This window comes from Schistocerca serialis, chromosome 5, assembly GCF_023864345.2.
Source record: "Schistocerca serialis cubense isolate TAMUIC-IGC-003099 chromosome 5, iqSchSeri2.2, whole genome shotgun sequence".
Lineage (NCBI taxonomy): Eukaryota > Metazoa > Arthropoda > Insecta > Orthoptera > Acrididae > Schistocerca > Schistocerca serialis.
In genome coordinates this window covers 429,094,850-429,115,817 of record NC_064642.1, presented here as the reverse complement: position 1 = coordinate 429,115,817, position 20,968 = coordinate 429,094,850, and the positions used below count along the sequence as shown (strand labels likewise).

Below are 20,968 nucleotides of genomic sequence, written 5' to 3'. Positions count from 1 at the left end.
GATCTTTTCTTTTCTCTTCGCTTCAACAATCAAAACTTGGCAGTTGTCCCCAGGCTCTTCTCTCTACTGCTTTTGTGCTGCCCATTCGTTTCTCTCCACGCAGGAGCGTAAATTTCGAATAGCGCAATGAAGTGAAAGTTTTTTCGGTCTGGCGTTGTTGGTGTATTTTAGATGCAGTTATTTTTTTACTTTAGATCACCGCATTTTGTACAACACGTCTTTAGATATAGTGATAAATGAAAATCAATGGCTGCTAGATTATGTTACAAGACGCATGTGCCCACAGCTTATACGTCGACCACAGTGGTCTCCCCCAGTTGGAATTTTTTTTCCTTTTCTTTTTGGCAGATTTTTCATTTTGCAATAGTGGCCTCTACTCACGTTGCTTTTATTTTCATCATCATTTTACTCCACACTAATCATCAGATTGCCAGTTAATTGCATCGCAACGAGCTGAAATTAACTCGCTTGTTTGTTGTGCAAAATCCCTGCTATCCAACCACGACGACGATGATGATGATGATGATGATGATGATGATGATGATGATACGTTGCTCAGTGAACTGTTGCAATAGTCTTTAAATTACACACCACTTGGGCGAATTGAGTATGCCTAGGGCATCCCAGTTAACAACTTGGGGAAAGGGACTCAGAGTTAAACGCGGAATCCGAACCACGTATTTATGGCGGATCCTCAAATCACCGAGAGGTTAAAAGCAGACTGAGAAATTATTTATGCAACCAGGATTCGATACCTCGACCTTCAGCTTCCCAGGATACGTGCTTTACCATTTTTTCAAATTTTTTTATTCCTGTGGTTTTATTACATATTAAATGTTCTTTTGCATATTTTCAGAACACAATTGTAGTATTTTACGATCATGAAATGTTTGTTTCTCAAAAAATAAAAAATAAAATAAAAACGGTGTGTCTTCCTCTCACCCTTCTTTGTCGTATTCAATCATTCTCAAACGCAGTTTATAACATCATCGAAGTCAGTCTTCAGATTACTGTATTCTTTTGTTTGCCAAAACTGCTAGACCACCATACCCGATCCATACACTCGTTTGGCTGCTCTTTCTTCCTGGCGTGAAGAGGCAGACTCCCGTCTCAAATGGTGGCACAAAACTACTGTATTAATTTTAAAACCGTCCAAATGTGTCCGAGAAATCGTTTTCACATTTACTTTTGCTCAAAAATAAACAACCGCAGCCCTCATTAGGGACATCAGTAGTCGACTAAAAACCTTCCCTCCTAATCTTTCTCGTTTACGTATCGTGGTTTCTCAAAACGTGTACATGGCCTAAAAGTCGTAATGGAGCGCAGTGCGCTTGCTGTAGAAAGGAACTTCCTGTTTGCGGTTTGCTCGAATGAGTGATACGCCCGCGTCAGATGTATATATACGACAATGAGTTATCCAGTTTTGCGAAGCATCTTTCATAAGGGCGACACGCGTACGTAGTTTCGCGATCCGCGTGTGAGAACGTGTTAGACTCGTTTACAAAAACGACTCCCAAACTGATACATTCATATGTACTTCCAGTCGCTCTACTTCTCACTAAGAAATATAAACAATGCACTTTTTCAGCTATGGTCGTTATTGTATTTACTGTTTTTGTCGTAACTATTTCTAAGTCTAAGTTCCTCGCTTAATGTACAACGCTTGTCATAATTAATACACCCATCCCCGTTTCAGTGAAGACCAACTGCTTTATGTTACTTGATCTCAGTTATTGTTTTCTTAATCAGTTCAATTATTACTTGCCGTTGGATTTAGTGTAAGTGCCGCTCTTTATTGTTTTGTTAAGAAACGTTTTTCTTACTTAATTTTGTAGAACAAATACTATTTCTATAAAGACTTCCTGAAAGCCGTTAAGTTCATAACATTAAGAAATAAATAAATGTTTCCAGAATAAACAAAAATTGACCCCCTCTCTAACAAATTTGACCCCTTCTTTAACAAAATCATGTGTACGTCCTTTTTCAAGTAAATGTGTTATAACAATATTATGATAGTGGTTCAGGAGTTGTACGTAAAGGAAAACACACACACACACACACACACACACACACACACACACACACACACACCTCTACAGAAAATTGGAATAGAGATCAACATAAACATCATTTCCGCCCTTTTTATTGCTCGTGAAAACCACTCATTGCATGTTGTACCGTCATACAGCGAGACCTTCAGAGGTAGTGGTTCAGATTGCTGTTCACACCGGGACTTCTAATAACCAATAGCACGTACTCTTACATTGATGCATGCCTGTATTCATCGTGGCATACTATCCACAAGTTCATCAAGGCACTGTTGGTCCAGACCGTCCCACTCCTCAACGGCGATTCGGCGTAGATCCCTCAGAGTGGTTGGTGGATCACGTCGTCCATAAACAGCCTTTTCAATCTATCCCAGGCATGTTCGATAGGGTTCATGTCTGAAGAACATGCTGGCCACACTAGTCGTGCAATGTCGTTATCCTGAAGGAAGTCATTCGCAAGATGTGCACAATGGGCCGCGAATCGTCGTCCATGAAGACGAATTCGTCGCCAGTATGCTGTCGATACGGTTGCACCATCGGTCGGAGGATGGCATTCATGTATCGTACAGCCGTTACGGCGCCTTCCATGAGCACATAATGCCACCTCAAAACACCAGGGATCTCCACCATGCTGCACTCGCCGGACAGTGTGTCTAAGGCGTTCAGCCTGACTGGGTTGCCTCCCAACACGTCTCCGACGATTGTCTGCTTGAATACATATGCGACACTCATCAATGAAGGGAACATGATGCTAATCCTGAACGCTATGTTGTTAGGCCCATCTGTACCACGCTGCTTAGTGTCTAAGGCAACACCTTGAACACCTACATTTTTAATATGAAAGATAAATATGTAGGGATTTTATTAAACCGTGAGCTATTGAGTCAATGGAACAATTGGTAATGCTTATTTCTAACAATATTTTTCTTTTCAGAATGATGCATTGCATCACGAATGCTACCTACATATCCTTCTCAGAAAAGAAAACTATCGGTCCACATTGATACTTATTGCAAGAAACTTGTTACAAAACATAATTCCTTTGAACCAATATTCTTCCTAGCAGCACTTCCTTCACCCGCACCCTGCGCCCTTATTTAAAGTCAACTAAGTTAGAATGCATGCGCTATACACAAAGACTGTAAATCACTTGACTGCTGAATTCCACACTACTGAAATCTGAAAACTTCAGGCTGCCAATAGTAATAATAATCATACAGTTGCTGGTGTATTGTGTTGTCAATTCACTCGTTTATTGTTACAAAGCGAACAATGCAGCAATTTTTGGTCTGTTGCGAGAACTACCTAGAAATCGGAGACGGCAATTTCAAGGGATATTTAAGCATATATGATATAAAAGGTGTCCCAGAAGAAATGGTCGGTGTTCAGTCATGTGACAGAGACAATCATCTGAAGCAAAAAATTTCAGGCGGACATATGTTCTATTCCGAATGGTTTCCGGGATACACATATAATGTACATTGTTATTTATTTTCTGTATTATTCAATACTCTGGCATTTTTTCTGTGTTCGACAACGATGTAGAGGCAGTCGAAACGAACCATTTGATACAGGCCACTTGTGGTCTATGAAGTCCGGAAACCACTACAAATTGCCCTACAAAAACTACTAAGCTACGGCGCATGAGCGTCGCGCGAAATTTCGTAATCCTTCTTCCCCCCCCTCCCCCCCTCCCCTCCCCCCTCCCCCTCCCCCCTCCCCTCCCCCCTCCCCCTCCCCCCCTCCCCTCCCCCCCCCCCCTCTCTCTCTCTCTCTCTCTCTCTCTCTCTCTCTCTCTCTCCCCGCACAAACTACCAGTACTACAGAAAAAGTAAATAATACCTTTTTGTAGGTAATTTAATACAGATTAATTTTGTGGTGCGACACGTTTTTTTCTAGAGGCCACAGCTTTAGTGTTATTCCAGAAAAACGTACAAAAGTGACATTAAAACTGTTCTATCTGAAAGCATTGTAAGTAGGCACATGTCCACAGGAAGTTTCTTGTTCAAATGAGCGTTCCTGTCGTATCGCTGAGTAGAGACCATTCCTCCTGGGACGCACTGCATATATGTCACTTTTCCTTTTACAGGCACATAGTGCAAACTACACAGTATGAGTGTAGTGTGTATTTAAAAAGAAAAAAAGTAAAAACTGAAACTTACGTAAGCAGTATTACGGTCTTAGAAAAATAGTGATAATAATAGTGATCTTTTAACAATAATTTAGTTTCGTGACCGAAACACAGTCGAACGCTCAGAAAATTTCATTTTACCTTTCGGGGAGTAATTACCCCAGCGTGGGAACCATTGGTCTAATGCATGTATGTAAGGACTGATGATACAGTTCATCATCTGTTCTTTGGAGGGTATCAGGCATATAAAGCTTTTTTTAGAGACATATGCTAAGCATGAAATCTTCGCAGTGTTCCACTTTGAAACAATTCAAAGGACAAAATTTGCAATCATGGACTTAATAATAAATAATTTTAAATATCGAAGGATTTTTTTTTGAGACGTTTCGTCAGCAACAGAGTTATCAATAGTATCATTTTCTTCATATGGCAAACCTAATCCATATATTTAAGACTTTTGAAGCACCTCGGCTGTAAGTATCTTAATGAACACTTTTAGAAACAGTCGGGTGAAAAACTTCAAGATGTCTTGTATAAATATGTTACTCATGATGATGTTCGTCTCTCTAATTTTGTCTAGTAAATTACAGTGAGTGCAGAATGGGGACACGGACTCATTCGTCCGAAATCAATGGAATGTCAAGATTCTTTTGTTAGATCGTGTTCTATCTACAGTAACGATGTCTTATCAGTCACCACGGGTAGCGATTACGAACCGTTGTATTCAAAGTAAGGTTATTAGGGCAGAGCAAAGTATTCGTACCCCACCACGTGCTTTCGAACATAACAGTAAACAGCGAATATTGCCAGCAAAATGATGGAAGGGACTCTCTGGGTGCTGCCAGTTGACGTAAGACTCCTTCGTTGTAAGCGCTGGGAAACTGAAACCCATTAACGCCGACAGTCCTCTCTGACGTCACGGATAGCTCCTAATGAAATGTAGATTCCAGTGTGTTGCGACACGCACGTAGAGAGATGCTGCCTTACTACGGGAAGCAGGTTCCTTATCAAGGAGGAATATAGCGGTGCTACCGTCATGCTGATGTTATCGCCGAGTGGCGTCAGATAACGCATCCTCGAGCTAATCCACAGCGCGGGTTCTCGCTTTAGTCTTGCTCCACATACGGCGCGCATCACAGCTGCAGAACGCCACCTCATGCCGGTCCACTTCTCCGAGGAAACCAAAGAGGTCAGTGAGCGCAGCAATGTAAACACAGCGGCGGGTTAGACACTAAAAGTGCGACACTAATATACAAAACCAAGATTGGTAGGTGCGATGTTTTTTGAATGTCTTAGTCTTCGGCAGAGGGCTGCGCTGTCACCTAGTAAAAAGGTTTGCTAATGTACGGAGTATCAGACCACGTATGCGAACAGACTGAAGATTTGTGAAAAGGAAAAAAAAGTGCCTTGTTCTTAGTACAATGACCCTTTCAGAAGTGGGGGTTGCCTCGTATAGTGTGACAGACTCGTTAAAAGTCAAGATACATGCGTACATGATTCGGCCGATGACACATCTCACGAACGACGCAGTTCTAGAGAAGTAGGTCGCAGCAACAGAAATTACTGTGAGAGGCGTGGCGACCTGCACAGCCAAGTAAGAGACTTTTAATCTAAGCAAACAGACGTCACGGGCGCAAATAGGCGGAAAGCCCCGATGTGTATTGATTACATCGTCACCGATCAGTCACTGGAATCAAGACCGTTAAAACTCAAGGGTATTAATCTAGCGTTCTTTAAGGTGCAGATGGCAGGCTGAATTTTCTAGCAATATTTCATAGTAATTGGTTCATTAACGAACGAATTCGCTCACAAAAATCCCACCCACTCTCTTAATGGCTTGTAAATGAGGGGAATTTACAAAGCCGAACTAATAGAGGAAATTCTATAAAGGGCCGCGCTATTAGGCCCAACTTGTCGGTTAAGCGCTGCGCCTTGTGTTCAACCAACTACTGTGGGAATTACTGCTTGAAAGACTGTGTACTCGTATCTGCCAGAAAAAAGTTGATAGAGCTGACGTTGCTAGACGAACTCAGAAATATTTTTTCGTGCCACACATCTCTCGCGCAGGCTCCAGACATTCTTCCCGTGCACCATCCCGCAATCTCGTGTAGTGATTCGGTTCTCCGAAACAGACGAGCGCCTTATCATTTTGGTAGGCTAGTGTTCGCTCAAAACGTTTGATTCAGCAACGAAGTCTACGTGGAATCAAACTTATGTATGTCTCAAGATGGAGCTTAGCCTTGAGCACTTGCTTCAATAACTCATGCATAGACAGCCATTGAAAGGTGGCCAAGAGGAAGGAGTAAGAGCTTCGCAACATTGGTTAATGTTTATCGGCATGACCACAAGCCTTAAAATCTATTTTTCGCTCGTATTTGAGAACTGTTCGGATACGAACGACTTAATCTTACTGCTTCACAAAACTTTATTATTTTCGCACGACAAAGTTTTCCGTTTACATGCCAATATTCATTATAAGACGATTCAAATGTAGAAAAATTCACACTTCACGCTTGAGGCAAAAAGTCTTAACTGTTGTCTCTTTCTATAAAAACCACTTAGCATCAATGTGCTTCTCGTATTCACCAATTCTTGGCGGCAAACGTAAACTTGGCAGGAAGAGTGCCCACTGTCACCGAAAGTAGTTGCTCTTATGCAGTGGGTTTGCTATAGGGAGCAACTACACAGACCTGTCGTAGGGCCAAATAGATTAGGCAACAGCGAAACAAAAATACATGGCAACACAGATTGGCAATAGCTTCTAATAATTTATTTTTTAAAAAAAAAAAAAAAACATGACACCACTTAACTTCAGTACGAAGTTAGGGCATTGGTACTATGCAGTTATCACTTGCACTGATAGTTTTTACTCTGGTCTGTTGCTGGATCCAGTGAACGATATCTACTATCACTTGTAGAATGTCCAGTTCTCTTTGCGGCGACTAAGACACAGTCCTTGTGCAGTCTTCAGGCACTACTGCTACTCCGGATTCTGTGTTGATACTGCAGATATGACTTGAGATGAGCCGCGTGTACTCCTATACTCACTTTCAGTGGATGGATGTAGACATCGCAACTATTTGAGTGACTACAGCGGATGCATAAAATAGTCAGTCTTGTGTGTCCGTGCCCTCTATGACGTCTGCACTTAACTATGTTGCGCCCCTCTGGAGGCTGGCCATGCCGTGTGGCGTCCCCTAAGTGTATGACTACGACTCGTATCTTCTGGAAGTCACAGCAGTACCCAAAATTTATAGAATGTAGCTGAACGATTTACAATGTAATATATGTCCGAAAGCCTGAACATCCAGATACTAGTTTACGGCTACAAAAGTACCGTAGAGCTTCCTTCTAGTAGAATCTAAATCACAAAAAGCAGAAGAGAGAAGACGGAGCGCACTGTTCGAAAGAAGACTAAGCGTCATTAAAATCTTAGTACAAGCAATTTACTAGATCATCTTGCATCTCTCTGTTTGTCAACTGCAACTGGCTAGATTCCGGAAACTTTAGTAGGTATCTTCACAGTATTTGATTTATAGTACAGTCTCGTATTTTCAATTCCTACTAGGTCATTTGTCAACAATTGACACAAAGAAACCCATTTGCGTTAATTCCTGGTTCTTCCGCAGAGTGGAATAAACTAAGCATCAGATGGACATAAAATGACTGATAGGGATTTTTGCTGATAACTCCTATCTAAGAACCACATGTAATATTAAGCTACTACGACAAAAGGGAGTAGCAGACATGTCATCTACCCCTGGAATATGAGCAATGAGCCCTGATTATAGGAAGACATTAACATCCTCGTCCCGTTCGTACTTACATGTTGTAAAAGAGATTCTAACTAAACAGAGTGACAGGAAACATGACTACAAAATTACACATGTTAGAACAAACTTCTCAAATGTTCATTTGAAGCAGGTCTTCAGTGGGAGCGTAGATTTGAAACCCATTTGCTAAGTTCTGTATATTAAGAAAAGTCTTCTGCCATCATAGTTAGTGTCAAATTTGTTCGTTGTCGGTGGCCCCAATCAACTGTTCACGAAACTGAACATAATCAACAACTGAGAACTGTACCGGCGACTTATTATACTTTATAATTTGAGGAGAAGGTAGTTTAATTAGCAAATAGGTTTTGTGTAAATATATTAAATCTTTCCCAATAAAAATATAGTAAGATTCAACAATAAGTCCTTATATATTGCAGACGTTTTGTATCAAACCGGCTACAAAGAGCTTCTTAGTTTACTTCCACACTGCACATCCATTTTCACTGACATCTCGCTCGTGGCAGGCAGACATAAGACGGAATAAAACATGGCTGGCACACACAGACATCGTATTTTTGTCCTGAGCTTGGAATTATTGCTCTAGTAACAGTGTTGAAAAAATAGAGACCCTGCGTTAGTCTGTACAGTTAGATGGAAGATGTCCTGTCGGCATAAGCTCGACACTTAAAGGCGAGAGGTCGGATGCTTGCGGAATGCGCATAAAAAAGCTGTAGAATCATCCGTGAAGGAAGTGCTGACTCTAGTGTTATCTTAAAATGGAAGCCTGGGAACTGGTGCAGCTTTTCCCTATTGAAATCTAAGGCACCTCCTATAGAAAACCATTGCCTTAGTGCTTTCAGCAAATTGCACGTAACACGCGTTGTGTATACATTAAGATCTTATATTGGTCTGGAATGAAGTAGAGAGCTCGTTGCTTTCCTTTTAATGCGATATCGTGACTGCTTGGAATAGTGAGTGCTTGTGCTCTTGCCATTTCTCGCGAGATACCGCATTCTTCTTCTAGATAACTCTAAATGGCGGAATGACTCAGAGCCTCTATATAACTGAGCCAGACAGCTTCATGCACGCGTCTCTCTCACTAGACATAACACAGGGAAATTGATGAGATAAAAAGAAATTGCAGTAATTGCATCAGTAAGATGGCCATCTGTGAAAGATACAAAAAGTTTATCAATCAGATCTTGGCGAAGGATCTATTAGAAAAAACTAGGCAGTTCTATTCGTCTGTAAAGTCAATGAACGGGAACAACGATAAGCAGTTTCCCGTCTCCTGGTATTGCAAACCAATGAGGGCTACTCAGAACGAACATGCTTAAGACGTAATCCTAACAGATTTTACGTGGAATGCATTGCTGAATTAGTCCCTTCCATAGTTGGCATTTTACGCTGGGCTCATAGTCCCAAGCGCTTGGGAAAGTTCGCAGTTCACTTCGGTTCACAAACAGTGATAAAGAACGAATGAAGAAAATTATAGACAAATATCGCTAACGTTCGTCTCTTACATGATCCTAGTACGTATTCCTGACGAAAACTGGATTCTCTCAAGGAATCGGTACAATTTCAGGAGAAGCCTTTCTTATGAAAAGCACCTCGGTGTAGTCAGATACCTTGCAAATAGTGGTTACAAGTGAGCAGGTAAATTACGTCTTCTAAGATTCTCGTAAGGCTTTAGACAGTGTCGACTGATACGATTTCTTTTTCTGTCGGTATATGGTGCTTAGAGCAAAGAGAGAGAAAATGGCATGAAATTAAGAGATTATTGGTAAACGTGGGTTACCTATAACGTCGGAGTTTATAAATATTTTAAGGGCAATGTAAGAAAGAATCAGTAGTAGGGTAGACACATGGGAAGATTGGAGTTGTTGGGGTCTGGTGCAGTTTGAGGCATCTACGGTATAGATCAAAAGCATCCGGACACCCCCATATAAGGCGGAATTGACCAGTAGATGTCATGAGAGGCGAATCGGCCAATAAAGGAGGAAGTGGGGAATATTTTGTTGTCAGTAGAGCAACAGTAACAGTAGAATGGGTACTAAGTAAGGTTAGACTTGAGTCACGGACTGCCATACATTATTCTAATAATTTCCGGGTATGCAGCCGGATCCCGTCGACATTCTGGAACGATATTTCGGCCCAGAGACGTCTGGCCATCATCAAGTGAGTACAAAACTTCTGAAGAGCCCAGGTGCAGTCGCGGTATTTATGCCGAATCTCGCGCATGCGAAATGTACTGGCATCCTACAGCGCATGCGTCAGGTGTTGACGTGCGCGGCATAGCCGAGTTGTACGTGCTGCCCTCGCCGTTGAAAGTAAAAGATAATCAAGTCATTGAATATCAAATGACGCCGTCGATTCCGCTGTGATTGTATAATTTTAATAACAGGATTCCAATTTTTATCCAGCTGAAAGCCGTTGTCACGATTTATAAGATTATCGGTAAGACGTATTTCCACTGATTCTTTGATTACAGAATCCCAAAATCCAGAAACTGCAGCCAAATTTTTTGAATGTCCCAAAGATTAGCTACCACAGGGGACAAAGGGCTCCCCATGGCGACGCCGTCTGTTTGTTCATTGAATGAAAAGTACGTTGAGGAGATATGTTCAAACAAGGCCGTCAGTTCTGCACTGAATAAGTTTTTATGGAGGATTTTGAGGAGAAAGCACCTGAGTCTGCTGTTTTAAGGCCTACAGTCTTCTGGCGGCAAGTAGATGATACTTTTGTTGTATGGCCTCATGGCAGACAGGAACTGGAGAAATTCCTTAATCACTTAAACTCATTACATGAGAACATCAAATTCACGATGGAGATTGAAAAAGATGGCACTTTACCATTTCTAGACGTGCTAGCACGCCGTAAAAATGATGGGTCATTAGGACATTCTGTGTACAGGAAACCGACTCACATAGATCTGTATCTCCAGGCGTCAAGCTGCCATCACCCAGCACAAACAGCCGGTGTTCTCAGTACCTTAATACATCGAGCGCATGTAATATCGGATGATGAAAACCTCCACGCAGAATTAAAACACTTGGAGAAGGGTTTTAAAGAGAGTGGCTACACTTCACGCCAAATGAGGAAGACCATGCGCAACTGTCATAAAAAGAAGTAACGCACTGAGGACGCTGATGACGACTATAAATCAACTGCGTTCCTTCCATACGCCGGGAATGTGTCGTCGAAAATAGGCAGATTACTGAAGAAAAATAAAATCGAGGTTATCTTCCGTCCACCAGCAAAGAACCGGGCCCTGGTTGGATCCGTTAAAGACGATTTACAACTGAAGAAAGCAGGCGCCTACAAAATTCCCTGTAAATGTGGCTCTGCATATATTGGCCAGACGACAAGAATTGTCTATGAACGATGTACAGAACATGAAAGATGCACCCGTCTGCAGCAACCGTCAAAATCGGCAGTAGCAGAGCACTGTATTTCTTTGGGACATTCAATGGAAAACAATGCAACAAAAATTTTAGCTCCGGTTTCCGGATTTTGGGGTTCTTTAATCAAAGAATCAGTGGAAATACGTTTTGCCGATAATCTTATAAATCGTGACAACGGCTTTAAGCTGGATAAAAATTGGAATCCTGTTATTAAAATTATACAATCACAGCGGAATCGACGGCGTCATTCGATAATCAATGACTAGATGATCTTTTACTTTCACTACCGAGGGCAGCACGTACAACCCGGCTATGCCACGCATGTTAACATCTGACGCATGCGCTGTAGGATGAAAGTACCTTTCGCATGCGCGAGATTCGGCATAAATACCGCGACTGCACCTGGGCTCTTCAGTAATTGTGTACTCACCTGATGATGGCCGGACGTCTCTGGGCAGAAATATCGTGGCAGAATGCGACGGGATCCGGCTGCATACCCGGAAATTATTAGAAGAAGAAATACGCCGGGAAAATTTCAGAAGTAAAGTCACACATTAACCTGTCCCGAGTACACAACATATTTTTTGACGTGTAAGTGGATGAGAGTGTGTTAGCTGAGAGATGGTGTTCGGTGTCCAGGCTTCCGGCAGCGACACCGGGAGGTCGTCGCCGTCACAGCCGCAGCCGCAGCCGCAGCAGCTGGAGCTGGAGCTGGCGTCGGTGTGGGTGTCGTCGTCGACGATGACTGCGTCGGAGGGCTCGTCGTCGGCGGGCACGACGGCGACGTCCTCGACGGCGGTGCTGGCGCCGCCCAGCCGGCCGTCGTCGCCGGGCAGCTGGGCCTCCAGCAACCAGCAGCTGGTCGCCGCCGCTGCCGCCGCCTCCGCCGCCGCCCCCGCCACACACCCGCCAGCGCCCTGCTGCCAGGTACTCCTCACTTACTCGAATCAGAAAACAAATTCAATACATGGTATTTACCATTACAAACAGTTGAAGGAATTACTAAGGTACAATACTCTTGACCTGCTGTGAATGTCAAAATATTCCGTATTATGCAGTAATTCTTGGCCAGTGGTAGTAGGCTAATGGTTTCAACGCCGGAAGCGGCGAACCAGTATTTGGACTCTGTGGTATGCGTACTGTAAGACCTTTGGTACACACACCATCAGATTATTTGACTAGTCGTTCTAACGAAGTAGGCGAGTGTCAGTAATATGTCTCGTGGTCTTATCGTGGCGTGTTTATCTTCTGCCGTTAGGTCAGACGATAGAAATGCCACTTGCCCGCTTAGCGTAGCAGATTGACGGTGACCAACTTTAAACAAAACTTGATTAATTTTCACACACATTTATTAAAATAATAAAAAGGCATAGACATTACGTAACTTGATTCTGGATGCTGTTTACAATTGACAATTCCTTTGGTCTTGGTACGTTAATCTTATTCTCACATATCTCTGATACTTGACAAAGTGTCTATTCATTTATCTTGTACAGGAATATGGTAATCTTATTAGGCACAGACTGAAACTTGACTATAGACTGGTACAGACTAATGCAGGAAAATGCAGACTGACTAATCGGAGATCTTTACACTCGTTGTAATACCTCGCGCGTTCAGGTATCACTGCGCGAGTGTGATCCGCGAGGAGAAAAGGTTCTACGTTAGCAGCAATCTCATTGGCTGCGTTACATATTAATACGCGGATCGGCGGAAGCAGAATTTGGTCCGTCTCTAAGACAGTGCCATCTCGTAGTGCGGAGACGGAGGAGCCCTGCGCCTGCGCTGTTGTGCTTAGCGGGGCGCGCTCTAGTGGGGAAGTTGTGTACGCGCTGACTATGCGGAACTATGTACACAACAGACTCCATAACGGATGCTGGCTCTGCCGCTCTTGTGGCACGCAACTGCGGTCTACGTGACTAGGTTCCCATAGTTTACAGGGTGGCAACGAGTTGATATTCTAAAACGGCCATTCACAGCACGTCGTCACGGAGCCATTCAGGAGGGCAGTCTGCAAAAGAAGCCGTATAAATAGGGCGCTTCTACCTTCTCTGTGAGAGTGCAGTACCAGCAATGAACCGATGACGCCTTCTCAACGACATTCGTCAGCGGGAACCGGACTTACGCTATTGTACTTACCCTGGCCAATGAGAGACACGTAGCAGACTTAAAAAATGGAGTCAGTCGGTTATAGATGGGAACCAGGAGGGACATTCCACCCTGTTTCTCAAGTAGTCCTACCGAGACCTACTCTGCAGCATTCAAAGCTTACTTTTCAGCCGCGGCCAGGGAATCAGCAAGCGGCCCACCACCAGTTAACCCCACCGAATTCATCGACCGAGGTGATGTCCCTTGTCGCGTCTCGCTTTTTTTCTTACTCCCTCCCGGGATACGACAGATGAAAGTCTAGCAACTTCGACTGCACGCGGTGTCCTGAGGAGAAGAGTTCCTCCTGTGCAAAATGCGGGGGATAGTTGACAATCCAATAGCTGCTCATGGTCTGTGGCTCTGTGCAGTCACAAGTGGTGGAACCCACAGGAAAGTACCATTTCCGCAGGTTTACTCCAGGATCTACCAACTGTTGAGTGACCTCCACTCAGTCCATCATGCCCAGGCCGGGGGGCTTCCGAAGGGAGGGGCGGGCAGAATTATTCTCAAGTCGAGAGATTCACAACCATTTTCTTGCTGTAGTTGCTACTGTTTGTGTGCCTGAAACAGCCTTGAAGAAACTTCTTATGGATCTCAACCTTGGAGCTGTTGGAACGTTCGCAGGTAGTGGATGATTTTCTCATGAGCCTGATTCGTTCTCCCCGCATTGGGAGCTACTGAAAAACGAATATCTAGTGGTACTACCCCAGCGAGTTGGTAGAGGTTCAAAAGTGGCATAGGTCTGAAACAACCTACACGTTTCTTTTAGCACCTCGTCCACTAAGTCTGCGGGGGTAGATTTGTACCAGTCTGGGCACCCGTAATCTGCAGCATTGCAACATGTTGTTAGTGCTGTCAGTCCTCGGGTTTGTGGTTAAGAGCCCCACGTGCTACCTCTGGTATTGCGAAGAATATTATTTCTGGCTTCCAACTTCATTCTCGTGTTCTTGCTATGCTGCATGTAGGTCAGATTAGGATATAGAGTTACTCCCACGTATTTTCAATGGATCTTATTTACTAAATGTATCCGTTACCTTGTTATGTGGAGTTTCCGACGTTCCCGATTGTGCTAAAAAACGCACACAGTTGTGTTTCAGCTGGGTTTGGACAAAGCTGGTTGTCACAATAATAGGCACTCAGCTGATCAACATTTTTCACTTATTTGCCGGCATTGACTCTTGACCTGCTGCCTACACTGCGAAAGACGAAAGAAGAATCCTGTCAGTTAAAGGGGTAGTTCACTGCTGCCACGCATCTTCACGGAGTTATGGGCAATTCTCCGGCTGTTTTTGTAGCTCGCAGCATTTAAATGCTTTTCCTGCTATTTTTCGCTGCTTTTTCCTGGGTGCGTCATCTACGATAGTCTTCTTTATCTAGATGGTCTTGTCGGTGGCAGCTGCATTGCCGCCAGTTGTTGTGACCATCTTTTATGGACGCTACGCTGAATGTTCCCGCCTACCGCCTGAATCTTCGCGTTGTTAGGCCGCCGCGTTCTGTCTTAGTAGATGTGGGCGGCTACTCTAAAATGGCCTGTTAGACGCCCGACTATTATGCATGTCGCACAGCTGGCCTGTCGGTAAGGTCCTTCGTAGGTTGAGAGTTAATGGCAGTGCTCTGTTCCCAATTCTTAGTAACGTTTGTATGTGCATTTCGGCGGATGACCCAGGACGATGGCATTCCAGTATAGGGCGGAGCAGAGCCCTTCACAACGTGATAAAAAGATGCGGTGGTAGGGAGGAATCCGGACTTATTAATGGCTACAACTTGCCGAGTCGACGGTCGGTATTGTTAGTGATGCCACGTGTGTGAGATGGCGGTCGAGTGCGATCTAAGATCTCACCACACAGAACAGGGATACCTGTGGTGTCGATGCGTGGCTATGCTGAAGGTATGGTTCGGCGATTAACTACCAAAGACTACGTCTTGACGGTCACTTAACGGCCCTAGTGTGCATTTTGTCAGAGGCGAGCAACAATCGATCTTGGAGTATGTTGTCATCTATGCTGTGGCTGAAGATGGCTGCATCGTCAGCGAACACTTAGTTTTACGCGGTCGTTCTTAGATGGTCAGCGGTGTAGATCGTGTAAGGTTCCGTCCAAGGACCGCCCACCGTGGCTCGCCAGCACGGATAGGACGAACTGTGGACGTTATTGATTCAACTCACTAATGGAAGGTTCTGACGCGGGTTGCTTCTCATGGTCTGACACAACCTATTGCGTAAGGCGATTTAGTTTATATTTCTATGGCAACGCTTCGGTCTTCTCGCACCTCTATAGACGACTATTTTGTGTCGAAGCTTTGGTACGGCAAACAGCTATGCAATTGACAGTATGTAGAATGCCTCTCCGCTTAGTGGTGTAAGCTGACTGTCAATCTAGCACGAAGGTATGTTTTTACTATTGACGTTTGATGGACTCTGACTCCATTAATTTTAAATTGTATTGTAAGTTGCTGTAAATGTATTGGTCCTCGCTAGATGTTACATCACCTGAGAAAAGCACGTGGGTGCACCGCACCGTTCGGAGGCAGGCGCCTAGGGGAGGGACCGCCGACACCAACACGCGTTGTCAAACTGGAGAAAAGAAAAAGTTTTCCAATGCAGGAGTGGGGGTGACAAATGGCAGAGTCCGCAGGACGGTAGTATTAGTAAAAACACAATTAGTAAAACGGTATTGAAAGCTCTCAAGGAATCATAACTGACTGTCAAGAATAGGATTCCGTAATATTAGCAAACACAATTAGTAAAACTGCATTGAAAGCTCTCAGCAATTACATCTGACTAGCAAGGATAGGTTCAGGAAGGTAACGTAATTATAATAATAATAATAATAATAATAATTATTATTATTATTATTATTATTATTATTATTATTATTATTTGTGATTTCGTGATGAGGTGGTGAAATTGAACCGTATTTCCGAGACCTATTACCAGTCATTGCAGATATGTGACGTATTTTTCGAAGTGGAAGCGTTCTTTTCCAATTTGTTATGTAATTCACGAACCTACAGCATATTCTCATATTAATAGAGTAAGCAATGTCACAGAGAACCCTCCGTTGACCATCCTAAAGAGGTATTACAATGATTAACCTGTCATAGACCCCTTTAAAATTGTTTTGAGTTAAAAACTACTACCGAAGCTGCATATGAGACATGATATGCACAAAGGTGAATTGAAAACACGAACAGTGCGCACTAACGCCGTGTGGTTGGTGGTTCATGAAGCTCTGCCAACATCTGAATCGAGAAAATTATCAAGCCGTAAATATTTGACCTCTCACGTTCAGTGTGTATTGACAATACTGAGAATATTTTAAGGGCTTTTAGTACTGCACGTCAACATGGTTTCAAATTATTATTGAACGTCTGAGGGCCGCTTAATACTATACCTGCTGTCTTGCAAATTGACTTCCATTTCTTCTATCACGTCAGCGGACTGTAAGTTCCCCTCGTAGAGACGTGTAGTGTATTATTTCCGCCTACTCATACTCTCCTCTGCATTTAACATTATAATTCCACCATATCGACATCTTTACTTTTAATTTCACTGAAGGTTCTGTCATCCCTACGCGCTGAATCTGCACTTCGAACGACCATTTCTTTTTCGATTTCTTCACAGTGTACTGTAATTCAATATCATCTACGCAGACGAATCCGACAGTACCTTCTCCTGTCTGCTGTCCCCCAGAAGTTAACATTTAAATTTTACCAGGATTTGGCATTATTTCACATATTGTATGTCAAGAAAGAGGGAAGACTGAATGGCCGTCGGCCGGTAGATTTACCGCTATTGCCGCAAGTCAGTCTCGCTAAAAAGGAAGTATATGAAGGAGGTATCCTCGGCTCTCGCTTGGTGCCATGCAACAGACAAAACAAACACTGTTGTGCTGTGTCATTGACTTCTTAGATCGTAATACGTTGAGGATATCACTTAAAAATACACCAAACGTCACTCAACTCTCCAGGAACAGAGTGGGTCGAAAAGTTTGGCCCTTTACAACACGTTTGTTCATTTGATGGAGCGGGACGCGAATTCGATTTGCGAAGATGTTTTAATCTAGAATGGAGGGACGTAACTGGCCTTCCTTGTTCCTGCTGGGTACGCCCTTGGCGTTGCGACGTCTGGTAAGTCACGTGCGTTGTCCCCACCTGTACAGAAGGGCAAGGTGTGCGCCCTAGAGCTGCTGGTACCGGTACGTGGCAGGTGCGTGCCACGCACTGCTCGGGGGAGGGCTGGAGCTGGAGCTGACTCACCCACCTGCAGCACGCACGCACGCACTTACTACGCCCACCACTGCGGTGTAAGTCTCTCAATCTGGCGGCACTTGTCAGTGCCTTTCATGGCTCAGTGCACCCGCGGCTATTATTGTCGATCTCGCTGGCGGCTGTTCTTCAGCAAACTCAGTAACAATAGCGGTTCTCGGAAAGGTGACGCTGTTTGTGGCTCTGCTGTGTATGAATGGCGATCGTAAACAGACCCCACGACAGCGGTGACTGATTTCAGCGCGCTGAACGACGAAAGTCGCCGAGGAATACTTGCCGGTCACCGTATGAAGCAAGGGAAATTAGAGTTTAACGTCCCGTCGACAATGCAGTCATTAGAGACGGAGCACAAGCTCGGATTACGAAAGTACGGGGAAGGAAAGCAGGCGTTCCATTTTCCCCGCATTAGTCTGGAACCATTTAGGGAAATAACGGGAAACCTAATCATGGGTGGCCGAAGTGGATTGGAACCTTTGTCCTGCCGAATGCGAGTCCTGTGTTCTAACCTCTTCGCCACCTCGCTGGATGGTCACCTTGTCTCGCTATTCTTCTCTGATAATCCGAATTCGTGTGTGTCGAGGTCCAATTTGCGAAAAAAAATCCATATATTCTTTACATCTACATGAATACTCTGCAAATCACATTTAAGTGCCTGGCAGAGGGCTCACCGAACCACCTTCACAGTTCTCTATTATTCCAATCTCGTATAGCGCGCGGGAAGAATGAACACCTATATCTTTCCGTACGAACTCTGATTTCTCTTATTTTATCTTGGTGATCGTTCCACCCTATGTAAGTCGGTGTCAATAAAATATTTTCGCATTCGGAGGAGAAAGTTGGTGATTGGAATTTCGTGAGGAGACTCCGTCGCAACGAAAAACGCCTTTCTTTTAATGATGTCCATCCCTAATCCTGTATCATTTCTGTGACACTCTCTCCCATATTTCGCGATAATTCAAAACGTGCTGCCTTTCTTTGAAATTTTTCGATGTACTCCGTCAGTCCTATCTGGCAAGGATCCCACACCGCGTAGCAGTATTCTAAAAGAGGACGGACAAGCGTAGTGTAGGCGGTCTGCTTACTCCCTATTGAAGCGAAGTCAAACGGCGAGGATTGTGTTTAAGCCGACTCCTAATGACCTCACGCCCAGCGTGTTTGTCTGTCCGACCATCCAGACTTTCGTTATCCTTCGTATCCTTAAATCTGTTTCAAACAACGCTGAGATCGTTCATTCCGCAAAGTCAGGGCTGATGAGTTTCCCGTATTGTTGTCTAGTTCTAGCTTAGGACAGACCTCTAATGAAGCCGACGTGACTCTAAACTCCAACCTTCGTTTCGTCTTACTAAACTGAAGCTAATGAAGTTCCAAACGCAGTTTTTCAGGACAGTAAATCAGACAGTAAATTACTGTTCGGAATTTGCGTTCTCCAATTCTTGCATCAGGTTTTCCTCACTCCATCACATTTAATCATCGTTTAATCAGTCACGGCAGATACTCCGCATTAGAGTGGTTTTTAGCGAAGTTAATTTGAGATTTCAGGGCTTCGTGTTTACTTACTCGCAATACATGTGCGTACGTTTATCTACATTTACGGCGAGCTGTCAGTCACTGAGCCGGTAATAATTATCCCGCAAATCCTCTTGGATTTCAAAAGGCATTTATGATAACAGTATCGTTCGACCAACTGTTAGCGTGATCGTTGAACACTATTACTGAGGTTGTCTGCAATACTACGTGACGGGGGCCTTGACAAAAGTGCACGGGAAATTTTCGCCTTCATATGCACGCAAGATGTCTACCTACATCCAACGGAACGGTGGCCATTACAGCATGTATCTTGTAGCTTTTAAACATTGTCCCCTCTAGTCACATTTTGTATTGACATTTCTAAAATCCCAGTTGCCTCGTCCCAGGTAAGCCGACCATAAGCCCGCAAAGATCGAACTGTGTGAAGACATTACTTCTCCCACCTCCCCCCCCCCCCCCCACCCCCTCCTCACCCTGCCTTCCTTAAGGTTTGTGAAATCTCTTTATGTTCAAACGAATCAGTTGTCGCATGAAAGCGAAGAACAGAGTGTAAAAATTACCTGGAAACCGAGGAAGCATATTTTGTGAAAGTTTTTTCGTGCTGTGGTAGTTTGGGGAACGTATTTGGGAGTCTATTCGAGAAATGTTGTTTAGCAAGCTGAAAAAACAAATATTGCAGATTGCTATACAATTACTATTATTCTCTCCATTTATCTCCCATCAGAAAGGTGACAATAAGGTTAAAGGTAATAAAGTAAATTGTCGATTCCCCCGCTCTCCATTCTCGAAAAAAGAGGAATGGGAATAACACGGTATGAAATACGGTACCCAAAATATGTAGACCTAGATGTAGAAGAACCGTGAGTACATGTTACTAAAGAACTTTAGTATGTTGTTCATGACGGAGTAGAAACATTGTTTTACAGAATTTTGTTTTGTTAAGGAACTGAAGAGTATATTATTTAAGAGCAGCCATAAAATGTTGTTCTCTCTCTCTCTCTCTCTCTCTCTCTCTCTCTCTCTCTCTCTCTTGAAATTTATTGTTAAGCTATTAATAAAGTTGAAATAAATGGCTGTAGCTCTGTCATAAGTTTAATTGTGAAGGTTTTTTTATTTGTTGATGCTGACTCGTTTCAGACGTCCATTTTCAAACGATCCGTATCGTAAGTGTGATAATACAGGCGCTAGTCTATGTAAAAAAAACTTCCCCTGTGGTGGTGGTCAAAGCGGCACTATGGCCAACTCAACAACCTAAACAGACCACGCAGGAAGGACGCAGAGTTATTTAATGTTCGTCCTCTGTGGTCTGGTACTGTTGCTGAGTCGGCCATAGTGGCGCTTTGATCATTACTGCAGGGACACCTGGTGTAGGCTACATAGGCTATCGCCTGTGTTGTCACACGATACGTATGGTTTGAAAATGGACACAAGTATCGGAAACTGATCACTATCTAGAAATTTTAAAAAAATACTTCTCAATGTAACTTACGACGGAGCTATAATCATTTATTTAAAGTATAAAAGAAGTTGCTGACCTGTTTCTTACCTGTGGCATGCTGCAAGTTCGTATATATTAATAAAATGCTGGGTTTCAGAGAAATCTCTTCTCGTAAGTTTCAATGCAGAAACCGGAAAAGGCATGGTAAAATACTTCATCGCTTTCTGTGAAAG

The 20,968-nt window shown here is 43.6% G+C and overlaps 1 protein-coding gene across 3 annotated transcripts in view; it reads left to right on the top strand.

Annotated features, from left to right (window-relative positions):
* Positions 1-20,968, top strand: part of LOC126481300 (sodium-dependent nutrient amino acid transporter 1-like) — a 297,743-nt gene that overhangs the window by 176,371 nt on the left and 100,404 nt on the right. For 2 of the 3 annotated variants that reach the window (XM_050104949.1, XM_050104950.1), the window contains exon 3: positions 11,996-12,283. In XM_050104949.1, coding sequence (XP_049960906.1) covers positions 11,996-12,283 — 288 coding nt within the window. Of the gene's footprint in view, positions 1-5,305; positions 5,369-11,995; positions 12,284-20,968 lie in introns of those variants that run through there. The other variant, XM_050104951.1, reaches the window with a different exon arrangement.